Source organism: Euprymna scolopes, chromosome 7 (genome assembly GCF_053919585.1).
Source record: "Euprymna scolopes isolate OS-2025 chromosome 7, ASM5391958v1, whole genome shotgun sequence".
Lineage (NCBI taxonomy): Eukaryota > Metazoa > Mollusca > Cephalopoda > Sepiida > Sepiolidae > Euprymna > Euprymna scolopes.
The window spans coordinates 115,836,073-115,849,679 of record NC_136488.1 but is presented as its reverse complement, the minus strand read 5'-3'; the positions used below and the strand labels follow the sequence as shown (position 1 = coordinate 115,849,679).

General features: G+C 33.3%; 1 protein-coding gene across 1 annotated transcript; it reads left to right on the top strand.

Moving 5' to 3' along the window:
- Positions 1–1,360: 1,360 nt before the first annotated feature.
- Positions 1,361–2,780, top strand: LOC145280334 (uncharacterized; the record flags this gene model as incomplete). Its single annotated transcript, XM_080132105.1, has 2 exons — positions 1,361–1,449; positions 2,690–2,780. Coding segments are annotated over 2 exons (180 nt in total), but the record flags the coding sequence as incomplete, so codon positions are not given.
- Positions 2,781–13,607: the final 10,827 nt, after the last annotated feature.

Sequence of the window (13,607 nt, the reverse complement as noted above, 5' to 3'; positions counted from 1 at the left end):
GGGAGACTTTTGTTTAATCAAAGAATAACTTCCTGTCTTCTCTCCCCACACAAATACTTGGTGCCTTTCTCTGAATTTTAACTGTCTTATGTGCACATAATGTCCCCTAAAAATTCTTTAAAATACTCCAAACTGAAATTTGGGGAATATTTATTGATTTGTCTCAAAATTTCTTCATAATTGGTAATACCCGAATTTTCATAAAGGTCTTCCTCCTAGCTTTTTACTCCTTTTGCATAAAACTAAATACAACCCATATTTTGATTCATTAAGCCTAGGGATAACCTGGGCTAGAAAACCTAGAAATATTCCAAATTTAATTATAATGATTGGTTAGTTTAGCAGTGAATCCTGTACATACAATCACATACACATGACTTAACTTTGGCTGAAATTCTCTCTCTCTCTCTCTATATATATATATATATATATATATATATATATGATAATTTGATAAAGATTTTTCCCTCGTAACTTCCAACATTGTAGGAAACCAACAAGGCAATTCCTATGCAAGTCCTCCCCACTCACCATTCCAAACTCGTACTGTGGTATGTTATGTGCAAGAATACGCACATTTCTTCACCTTTCCATAAAAGTTATATAGTCTCCTCGTTGACTGACTCTCTCACCAACATGATCTCACCATGGTAGTAGCAAATATTTTCTCTTTATTTTCAACCCACCAACAGAACTCTTAATCACTGGTATCACATTGATACTTATCTACAAGACACTGGTTCATTATTCCATTACTTTCATTTAGTCTTCATATATGACTTTTCTTCCTCCGTTTTTCCTTCTTTTACTTTTCCTTCTTCCTCCGTTTTTCCTTCTTCTACTTTTCCTTCTTCTACTTTTCCTTCTTCTACGTTTCCTTCTTCTTCTACGTTTCCTTCTTCTTCTACGTTTCCTTCTTCTTCTACGTTTCCTTCTTCTTCTACGTTTCCTTCTTCTTCTACATTCTTCTTCTTCTACGTTTTCTTCTTCTACGTTTCCTTCTGCTTCGTTTCCTTCTGCTTCGTTTCCTTCTTCTTCGTTTCCTTCTTCTTCGTTTCCTTCTTCTTCGTTTCCTTCTTCTTTGTTTCTTTCTCCTTTGTTTCCTTCTCCTTTGTTTCCTTCTCCTTTGTTTCCTTCTCCTTTGTTTCCTTCTCCTTTGTTTCCTTCTCCTTTGTTTCCTTCTCCTTTGTTTCCTTCTTCTTTGTTTCCTTCTTCTTCGACGTTTCCTTCTTCTTCGACGTTTCCTTCTTCTTCTACGTTTCCTTCTTCTTCTACATTTCCTTCTTCTTCTACGTTTCCTTCTTCTTCTACGTTTCCTTCTTCTTCTACGTTTCCTTCTTCTTCTACGTTTCCTTCTTCTTCTACGTTTCCTTCTTCTTCTACGTTTTCTTCTACGTTTTCTTCTACGTTTCCTTCTTCTACGTTTTCTTCTACGTTTCCTTCTTCTACGTTTCCTTCTACGACGACGTTTCCTTCTTCTACGACGTTTCCTTCTTCTTCTACGTTTCCTTCTTCTTCTACGTTTCCTTCTTCTTCTACGTTTCCTTCTTCTTCTACGTTTTCTTCTACGTTTCCTTCTACGACGACGTTTCCTTCTTCTACGACGTTTCCTTCTTCTTCTACGTTTCCTTCTTCTTCTACGTTTCCTTCTTCTTCTACGTTTCCTTCTTCTTCTACGTTTCCTTCTTCTTCTACGTTTCCTTCTTCTTCTACGTTTCCTTCTTCTACGTTTCTTTCTTCTTCTACGTTTCCTTCTTCTTCTACGTTTCCTTCTTCTTCTACGTTTTCTTCTACGTTTCCTTCTTCTACGTTTCCTTCTTCTACGTTTCCTTCTTCTACGTTTCCTTCTACGACGACGTTTCCTTCTTCTACGACGTTTCCTTCTTCTTCTACGTTTCCTTCTTCTTCTACGTTTCCTTCTTCTTCTACGTTTCCTTCTTCTACGTTTCTTTCTTCTTCTACGTTTCCTTCTTCTTCTACGTTTCCTTCTTCTTCTACGTTTTCTTCTACGTTTCCTTCTTCTACGTTTCCTTCTTCTACGTTTCCTTCTTCTACGTTTCCTTCTTCTACGTTTCCTTCTACGACGACGTTTCCTTCTTCTACGACGTTTCCTTCTTCTTCTACGTTTCCTTTTTCTTCTACGTTTCCTTCTTCTTCTACGTTTCCTTCTTCTTCTACGTTTCCTTCTTCTTCTACGTTTCCTTTCTTCTACGTTTCCTTCTTCTTCTACGTTTCCTTCTACGTTTTCTTCTACGTTTCCTTCTACGACGACGTTTCCTTCTTCTACGACGTTTCCTTCTTCTTCTACGTTTCCTTCTTCTTCTACGTTTCCTTCTTCTTCTACGTTTCCTTCTACGTTTCCTTCTACGTTTCCTTCTACGACGACGTTTCCTTCTACGACGACGTTTCCTTCTTCTACGACGTTTCCTTCTTCTTCTACGTTTCCTTCTTCTTCTACGTTTCCTTCTTCTTCTACGTTTCCTTCTTCTTCTACGTTTCCTTCTTCTTCTACGTTTCCTTCTTCTTCTACGTTTCCTTCTTCTACATTCTTCTTCTACGTTCTTCTTCTACGTTCTTCTTCTTCTACGTTTCCTTCTTCTTCGTTTCCTTCTGCTTCGTTTCCTTTTGCTTCGTTTCCTTTTGCTTCGTTTCCTTCTTCTTCGTTTCCTTCTTCTTCGTTTCCTTCTTCTTCGTTTCCTTCTTCTTCGTTTCCTTCTTCTTCTACGTTTCCTTCTTCTTCTACGTTTCCTTCTTCTTCTACGTTTCCTTCTTCTTCTACGTTTCCTTCTTCTTCTACGTTTCCTTCTTCTTCTACGTTTCCTTCTTCTCCTTCGGTTCCTTCTTCTCCTTCGGTTCCTTCTTCTCCTTCGGTTCCTTCTTCTCCTTCGTTTCCTTCTTCTCCTTCTTCTCCTTCGTTTCCTTCTTCTCCTTCGTTTCCTTCTTCTCCTTCGTTTCCTTCTTCTCCTTCTTCTCCTTCGTTTCCTTCTTCTCCTTCGTTTCCTTCTTCTCCTTTGTTTCCTTCTTCTCCTTTGTTTCCTTCTTCTCCTTCGTTTCCTTTTTCTCCTTCATTTCCTTTTTCTCCTTCGTTTCCTTTTTCTCCTTCGTTTCCTTCTTCTCCTTCGTTTCCTTCTTCTCCTTTGTTTCCTTCTTCTCCTTTGTTTCCTTCTTCTCCTTTGTTTCCTTCTTCTCCTTTGTTTCCTTCTTCTTCTTTGTTTCCTTCTACTTAAAAATAGATTTGCTGAGTACTTTAGACTGCAACTCCAAAATTGAATATATAATTAGTTATCCTTATTCAAAATTTTTCTTTCATTATGTATGAAAACATTTAATGTGGACAAAAGTTTTTGCAAAACATAAATTTAGCAAATTTATTTTGGTAGTATGATCATCAAATTGTGTCCATTCATTAGAAATTTAAAAAATTGCTGTCATACATTGATCCGTTCTCCAGTTTTCTGTCTAACTAATTTTACAGACTTTAAACAATTAAAAAATCCTTACAAATGTATCATGTTATCTCTAGACAAATGCAAATTAATCATCATGAAAACAATAATCATATTAAATCGATCTAAACATTGCGAAAGGAAACCTGCAAAAATAACATTCACATTGTTCATCAAAGTTTAATTTCAACAGCTAATGCATCGAATTTTCAAACTCATATTCAGATTTCGACAGATTGAAAACCAATTTAGTAATAGGGCAAAAATAGGTTTAAAAAAAATGAATAAAATTTGAAATCCAAGCTTAAAATTTAATGGCTTTATTAACTTTTTAGCTGAAGAATTCATAAGTGTTTGTTTTTGTAATATGAAATTTTTTTGTTAGATATACTTCAACCTGGTTGAATTTATTCAGTTTTCAACTTGCCAAAAATGGGCTGAACACAATTTAGAAATTTGTTATACAAAAGGAATCACAAGTAATTTTTTCCCCAAATAAATACTTGTAAAGTTTTCAAGTTCAAACATTTTAAATGAGTAAAAATAGTTTTTACTTCAATTGATGAGACATACAGTAGCGTCCTAAATGCCACTGTATTTTCTAGATGAATTGTTCTCCTACAGTTCCTAATCTTAATAAATGAAGTCAGAATTGTTTTTATCAGCTTCTTCTATGATATATCTGGAATATTCCAACTCATTCCAAATGCATGAACTTTAAAATCTCATAACTCCATCTGACAAAGGTCATTAAAAATAATTTCTATTTATTAGTAGAAACCTTGTTGAAACCTGGCTTGGTCCACCAAACAAGGTGAATTTAGTAAAGAATTTGGTTATTGCACTGGATGGAGGTATAAAGTTAATAACTTAACAAATATAAAAGTTGGTGTCATAATATATACGCATGCATTGTCTTTGTTGCCGGTAAGTAAAAATACCTTAAGATGCTTCTTTGTCACAACATATGGAGTTATTTAAATAGTCAACAGGTTCTTTGAGTGACTTCCTTCATTTGTTTCATTAGAAGTGGAAATGAATCGATTGATTATATTCTTGTCAATTCATTAGAGAGCAGCTTCCAGTTGAACTTAATTTTTATTAGTATTGATCTTGGCATTTAAGACAAACTTTGGAGTGTCTGTCTTTTGGCATTTCTCAAAATAAGTTGTCTTTAAAGTGACTTCACACAACAACCATGCTTAGAATAGTTCTGTTCATTTGCAGCAGCTTGACATTTTTTTCCTTCTTTTGCATTTCAGGTTCAATAATTCTTTCTTACAGTTTCGCAAGAATTTCTTGATGAGTGTGTCTTTGTCTCCGATGTTATGCATATATTGCTTACTTGATTATATTCCTTCCAACCAGGCTGCTGTTGGGTTCCGCTTTAACATATCCACTTGTTTAGAAATGTATGTTTTGCTTCCAAAACATGTTCACTTGACAAATTTGCTAGATGGCAAGTCTTATCCATATTTCTTCCATCTTAATTTCTTTTTGGACATTTAAAATTTTGAGCATGTTTTTCATTATAATTAGAAATTAGACTTATTTAATCACTCTGTGGACATGTGTTTGCAAGGAGAGAAATAAGGTGAAAATGATATGATGGATGCGTTATGTGAATTTTAAAGACAGCGTCAGAAGGTTAAACTGAACAAGGAGATGTGATCAGAACAAGAGACTTCATTGGTTTGGTCTCATTGAAAGAATGAAAAATGCTTAAGTGTTGAATTGACCTGTCTGCAACCCCATGGTTTTCCTCATCTAAGGTAGTAAGGAAGTTAGTAAAATACAAGAAAGATGTATATGGTGCACATTTCAGTTCTACTCTAAGAATTCAAGCAGAACCATCCATCTATCTAGCAGAAAGAACCCTGAAGGAAAGTTCCAGATAGCCAACTTGCTGTGGTTGTTCTTGGTTCTTGTAGTCATGTTTTAACTTGCAAGCAGCTTGTTTACTGCTTAAGTTGAAAACAAAAATAGTGATTAGCAGCGCATGTTGAAACCTGGCGTGGTCCATCAAACAAGATGAATCTACATAGGATCAAACTATCACCTGTCCTTTGGTCTGCAAAATAGTTACTAATGCAATGGCATAAAGTGTGGACGATTTCATATGCTTTTTATTTTCCTTTATCACTTGTTAGTGAACGATACACAATGGAGATTCATTTGTGGAAGTCCAGAGTAAGACCAACAGTCTCTAAAACATGAAAAACTTTGAATGGATCCAAATATATAAGCATATCGTCTGACTCTGATGTAAATTATGAATTAATATCTTCACACCATAGCTTTGGTCAACTTTTATTAATTCTCTCATGACAAACCTGTAACAAGTTCGATAGGTTCTTGGCTCAAATCTTTAACTTTATTTAGAAGAGTTTATAGCCTTGAAATCATTTTGTTTATCCCACCAAATCCATTCTATTTCTTTGGCAATGTGATCACACCCTCTGATAACGGATACACCACTTACCAAGCCAAGCATTTAATAGAAACATATCCATCAGAAGCATGATGTATATATGCGACATAATTCGTAAAATAGTTATAGAATTAATAACACTGGTCACCAACAAATTTGTGTGCATTTTTTTTTCCAGCTGATTTAGAATGAACCTGATGCACTGATGGAGCAAAACCAATGTGATTTTTAGAAAATCACATTGGTTTTGCTCCATCAGTTTTTGAGCTATGGCTACATGTTTTTTACATTTTTGTTCACATGTATGCATGTGGGGAACATTTTAGTTGTTAGGAGTAAAATTATTTTAATTACAAGAAGTATTCAGGTCTGATAGGTCTGGGTGATTCTCGAAAAAAAATCGGTTTGAAGTTATAAAACCTCAAAATCTTCCAAAAATTGGTGTCCAGCATACACAAAGTTGGACTGGCCTTTGCAGAAGAAATTGGTGCCTTTCAAAGAAAGGAATGTCATCAACGACCCTCTGGTGAACAGCCAAAGGATTCTTCCCATCGCTACACATGAAGCTCAGCTTAATCAAGGCTCTGGACAAGGAGGGTGACTGCTTCACTTACTGGTGCCAGTCTTTTCCAAGATTGATCATGGAGAAGTTGAAAGCTATTATCTTTGACGGTCCTCAGATCTGGCAGCTCATCAAAGTGTTAAAAAACTCAATGAACAAAGTAGAACTGGAAGCATAGAACGCATTTGTTCTGGTAGTGAAGCACATTCTTGGCAATAATAGGATCAGAAACTACACAGAACTTGTCGACATGCTGACTACTTTCAGAAACTTGAGCTGCAACATAAGCATCAAAATGCCCTACCTAATTTCATATATGTACCGATTTCCTAAGAAACTGGGTTCACTGAGTGACGATCAGGAGGAGAGATTCCATCAGGACCTGAAAGAAATGGAGACCAGATGGGATGCAGTTATGTCTGACTATTGTTGGAATCTGAAGAGAGCCCCTGTCACTGAGCATTCCAAAAATTTGAAAAAATGGAAATTCCAGCCTTGAAGTTTGAACAATGATGAAACACGAAATCTACATGTACTTTTATTAATGTCCACTCATTTTTTTTTACAGTAGTTGATGAGGTAATCAATATATGTTAGCAAAACATTTTTTGTTTTCAAAATATATATACGATATGTGTTGACAAAAATCAGCTGATAATGCTGCAAAAATGTAATCGATTTTGTCACAAGATCTGATTTATTTTCAAATCAATTTAGCACAAAAATCTGACTCGATAAAGAGAAATCGATTCCATTTCCTGATTCAGCCGTGCAAAAATACCCTAAATCAGTTGTAGAAATCTAAACAATCAAAAAATCAAAATGTTTGCCCAGTATGGAAATCTGAAAATCATGTTTATCAACGTTTTGTCTTTATTGTTCAAAGATTTTTTTTTTTTTTCAAATCTATCTTGAAAATCTTTTAACAATAAAAGCAAAAAATTGGTGAGCATATAAGGGAGATTAATATGAAATTATAATTCTAAGAACAGCAGATTACACAACCTTTTTATTTAAATTTTTTTTAGTAAGTGAAGTAGAGTTATTTCCCTTTAAAATTATGATTTAAAACTTATCTTCCTTGTAAATCTATAAACAGGCTGCACTCGAGATTTGTTTGTAATTTTCAGTTTGAATAGATACACATAATAATGATTGCCAATTTTTTTTAGTAAGTGAAGTAGAGTTATTTCCCTTTAGAATTATGATTTAAAACTTATCTTCCTTGTAAATCTATAAACAGGCTGCACTCGAGATTTGTTTGTAATTTTCAGTTTGAATAGATATAACAGTGATTGCCAATTTTTTTTGTAGAAAAAGACCATTCCTACAAGTTTGCACTGCCTGATTTTGGTTATTCGTATGGCTCCTCAGTTTACAAGTCTTGCTGCAGATGTGCCAATCTGTTTTCTCCTCCGTTTCATAATTGGTCTTGGCGTGGAATCTCCAAATATTTGATGTGCTATTTCCGTGAAGCATGCTTCCAGGTGGAGTACTGTATTCATCTTGCCTCCAAACTCCTCAAAGGATCTGTCGTAGAAGAAAGTGCTGTTAAGATAGACAAATTAATCAACTACACAGCTTAGTCACCTTGACATAGATGTTAGATTCAGCATCTTGATGACCTCGTTGTGTAGTGAGCATTATCTTTATCTTTTCCAGATTGATGCCGAGTTCAAAAGTAGTGCACACTCTCAAGAATAGATCTTTTATTTCTTGCTTATCCACCTCAGTGTTGACGATGAAGTTTGCATAGTTGAGCATCCACACGTGTTATGAATATATTTATTGAACTTATTAAAGCAAGTTGTGTTGAATCTCCTGTCAGTAGTTTGAAATGTATGATTATAGTCCTGAACTGCATAGATGTAGGTCATTGCATATGAAGAACAATGTTTGTACAAGAATGTCATCCTGTTTGACTCACAAGTGTGTTTTTCTCTCCTGAGGAAGTCATCATGAGACCTTCTCATGTGATGAGTGATGTTTTCATAGTTGTGTGAACACCTACAGAGGATAAGAAAACTTTAAAGAATGACGTACGAGTTTATTTCCCATCATCCCTGACTCATTGACATATATATAATATTATTTTTAATTGACATAAGCTGAGAAGAGTGGGTGTGTCAGATTTCCAGAAGTAGATTTATTTTGGGAAAGGGGCACTGACTGTTGTGAGCAGATAGGTCTGGGACTTTGATTGGCAGGCCAATGATGAATGGTCTAGAAAGCAGATGAGTCCAAGTGGATGATACGATAGATCGACGAGAAACCTTAGTCAGTTTTAGCTTATATCCTTAACTTGAAAGGTGGGAATAGAGCTCAGAAAAAGTGACACTAACATACACCTGTGTTCAACTAGTCAGGTTTACACAATGTATCCTTCAAACACAGCAGTGTTTGAATATGATTAAGTGTTAGTTTTACTCATTTAGAACTGCTTTAAAGCTTTAACATTCACTCATTTTGCAGCTAAATTTCAAACAATTTTTACAGTTCATAGATCACCTCAGTTATATTTTGAAAAAAAAATTTCAGTTTTCATTCAGTAAAACAAAAATTATAATAAAATTGTGTTAAAAAATTCTCAGAATGTGTAAGGAACAGAAAGATGGCTTTTTTTGATTAGCTGTTAGTTACCATAGCAACTAAATCTGTTACGCTACTTCAAATCAGCTGGGAACAGCGGAGATAACATAACAGGATATTAAAAAAAAATTGTTGCTAATAATTCACCGCTGTCTCGATCTGTCGCTCAGCCATACTTTCGCTAATAATTCACAGGTAATAAGTGAAAAAGAAAATTTTATTTCAAAGCAAAGCTTGGAAAAATCATGAATTACATAGAAAAATGCAAGCCTTAAATTAAAAGTAATACGGTTAAGATTTAAAACATGGAAAAGTAAAAGGACTAGTTGTTAAAACTGGAAAAGAAAAGGACAAGACATTCTAGTAAAAAATATAATAAATTTATAACTTAAAATATTGCAGTAATTAGAATTGTTTATATAATGTAAAATTGAATTTAAAAAAAAATTCTTAATACTACTATTATTACTAGTATTTTAAGTTATAAATTTATTATATCTTTTACTAGAATATCTTGTCTTTTTCTTTTCCAGTTTTTTTTTTAAAGTTAGCGAGTTACTTTGTGAAAAGTACTAGTTAAAAGACTAATCCTTTTTACTTTTCCATTTTTAAATCTTAACCATATTACTTTTCATGCTCGCATTTTTCTATGTAATATATTTTTGTTTCGCGTCTCGGTTACTGTTTGCACTAGAATTGACACAACCTGAATAATAAAAAAAATGAATAAAAACTACTGCAAAACTATTGGGGATGCTAATATACTTCCACAACCACACTGTTAAAAATATATTATTTACTATTTAAGTAGTTTGCTTCTTTTTTTTTTTTTTTTTTTTTTTGTGTTGAGTACTTAGTCATACAATATTAGTGATTACTTCATTTCCATAAAAACAGTTTTTATTTTATTTGACATTTTACTTGCCATCAAAATGTTATGGATCTCTTTGTCAACACAAAATCATTTGGTCACAGTTCAGATGTTCAAGTACTTTGTGAACCTATTTTTCTCCACATTTTTTGTGGTTTCGCTAACTTTAAAAAATGCCTCAGTTTGAAAATTTGTTTTTGCAATCAAAATGATTGCAAAAACAAAAAAATTTTTTTTTTTTTTTCGAATTATTAGATTCTCATTTATTTTATTGGGCTTGAAAATTTATTTTCAATTATTTTAAAGATTCTATTGGTCATTATTTTGAGGGTTTTTTTTTTTTTTTTTTGGTATGTATTGCTTATTATAGCATGCTTGAGTTTCTGATCATCAATATTTGTACATCATTTCATTAGAAAGGAATGAAAATATAAAAAATATCTTGCAGTACAAATTCCTTGATCAACTTTTTCATTGGAATTTTTCCAGAATTTAATAGTTTATTCTCAGCCAAGAATTTTTTGTGTTACCAAAGAACACCAATGATCCAATTTATTGAAATTTAAAATTTATGTAATGAATTATATATTTTATAAAGAATAACATGGCTATTTTTTTTAAATGAGTGGAGTTTGGTAGAATTTAAGTTTGACTCTGAATAACACACTGGCTGTTATCATAACTGAAGTTATTTGCATCATTCCATTTCTCTCTGCACTTCTCTTATCATTCTTTATTTGCATTATTCACTATTCTTCCCACCATCTGAAATATTCAGATCAAGTGTGTACAGTGACAAGTAAGAAAGGAACATCCTTAGAGTTTTTCAGATTTCCAAATATAAAATATGAATTTAATAAAAAAAAAATAAAAAAATGACTATTCCATCATGCTACCACCACAGGGCCAATATTCAATAATATTTATTCATATTGCCCCCTTTATCCCAACCGATGTTGTGGCTTAATATTTAGAGATGCTTACAAGAAAAAGGTATTGTGTTGCTTTGAACAGCGCGGATGATATCAAGATAATTTGAACATTCTACATACTGTGGCCTAAAGTACTCTCTTATCTAATTTATAAAACTTGTTACGTCTCTGTGTGTCTGTTTTTTTTTCTTGCATTTTTTTGTGGACCATCGTTTATATATACTAGCGGGAGTACCCGGCGTTGCCTGGGTGTTTGTAAGTGTAAAAAGAAAAAAAAAACTGTTTTGAAACCGTGATGAAGCCAAAGATGGAAAAGAAAGTTAAAGAAAATGCGAGATCTTACATGTCATAGGATGTCACATGCTATGCTAGAAGGCCATAGGAAGTGAAAGGTGTTGAAATTTATCGATGTCAATCAAAAAGTTGGCTGGAGGCCAGTTACGGTTTTCACCATTTCATTTATTTGTTTCCCCATGATGTTGGGGAAAACCAGCTCCCCACAAAAAGGGATTGTCCAAATGAATAGCAATTGTCTGATATGAGGAGTTTCCCCCCAGATTATCACAGCTGATTGCTTTCTGGACGTCCCGGCATGAAAGGCCGGGTAGTTGCCTTCGCCTTTGATTCAGTTTCGCTTTTATATGAAAAAGCCGAACAAACACACGAGAGGAAGGAATAGCATGAATTTTATAAAAGTTGATGTTAATAAATGGAGATACGACTTCCCTTTGCAAATTATAGATATGATCTAGGGCGTATATAAAAAGTTCTAAAAAATTGTAACGATGAGACCCTGGCGAAAAAAGCCTTTGCTGGGTGTACAAAAACGCACTCGGCCGGCCAGCCGTTTTGTCTTTTATATATATAGATGAGTGACTTTGCTTGTCTGTCTGAGAAAACAGTATATACAAACCTACATGTATGTTAAAGCTGGTATATTATATTAGGTGTATTTGGTGTTAGCTCGGAGTCATTTTTATTTTACTCATGCTCTCGTTTTTGCCTTTTCACTTTTTATAAGGAAATATTTGCATATTTGAAAATTGTGGCACAATGTATGTGCCCTTTTGTAGAAGTGTAGTATCTTATTTTATGTTTCTTGTAGAGAAGATATTTAAAATTGAAAAGGTAAGACATAGTGAAGAACGTGGTCTTTTACTCAGCTTGGGTTGACAGCGTGATGACAAAGTGGCAGCGGCTGGATCAAGGGCCAGATTAATATTAGTTGACACTAGCTTTGCTAAAGATTAAAAAATCAGAATTGTGAAGCCTCCTATTTTTTAACTCAAAAAGTTAAAGAGCTACAAAAACAAGAGTGGCCACACTAAAAACAACTGACCTTTTGTGCTCCAGAATTTGTTTTTCAACATAATCACCATTATTTTTAATGCACTTTTGCGAGAAATTCAATGACACATATCTACTTCTGATGCATGCCTATGTCAGCAGTTGCTTTTTTTAGTCCCACACCGTCAATATCTGTAACAGAGATGAAACTTTTAGGTCATGAATGCATGTTTCAGTCATCATAACAATGCAATTTACAATCTCCTCTGATCTATTTGAACAAAAAAAAAAGGAGGCATTACTTAGGGAATGCCACTCTTACTATTAAACATGTATCCATGTCCTTTCTCTCTCTTTGTTTTTACCATTAGAAAAACTTAATTGTTGGAATTTCAATCTTGTGGAAGTTGATCATGCAATAACCAGTTCAGCCAATTCTTAAGTTTTATCAGAAGCTGAACTGAAATAAATAAAATACTTTTTATAAGATGTTGTTCATTCCTCATTACCAGCATTCAATTTGAGCACCACGATGCCAGACCAGATAATTTGGAGAGAAAATCCCGCCAGTTCATAATGCCTAAAAACTGACAAATACTACGGATGGAATATGCCTATTGTGAACAACTGACACAAATGCACCAAGATACTCTACTAAGCAAACGATTGCATTACAAAAATAAATGAATGAAAAACTATGCCATAAAAATCGATCTTACAATAAAATATATAGAATATCTTATGATATATTGCCCATATGTTCGATTTTTTTTATTTATTTATTTTTTTTGTGTAAGTCAAGTACATGTTTTTTTTGTTTGTTTAAAAGCTTTTTGTAAAAGTGAAATTGATTTTATTAAGGTATCATTTAGTCATTAAATTAATTGAAAATGATTGCATTTTAAACAGTCATCTAGAAATAAGACAAGTGTTATCTGGCCTGCTAATTTTTTATAGAATATAAATGCAATATTACATTGAATCTTTGAGTGACTTTAAAAAAAAAAACATGTAAATTAGATGCTAATAATAAGTCTCCTCTACATAATAATAATAATGCTAGTAATAATAATGATGGTATAGAAATAAACAAACTTATTTTTACTTATGCAAGAATGGCTAAACAGATATGTCAGAGTTCATAAAATTTTTAATGAAATCAAAGTAGAATAGTAGCTGTAACCCAATGAGTCATAGATACAATTAGCATACTATTATAACTAGTATAACTAGTTGTAGGACATTGTTGAAATTCCACAGTTGCTTTCTTCATGTATTTATAAAATTCGCTTTTCATAAATCGAAATAATGTCTGTTCTCCTGTAAAAATAATTTTCATCGTCAGCTGTGTATGTTTTAAATAAATAAAATGAACATATCTATTCGTTATAGATGTGTTTTAAATTGTAACAATTTATCTTTTTTGAGACAATATTCTCTTCTTTCTGAGCATTAAAAAAAATAATTGTCACTTAAATATTTCCTTTTA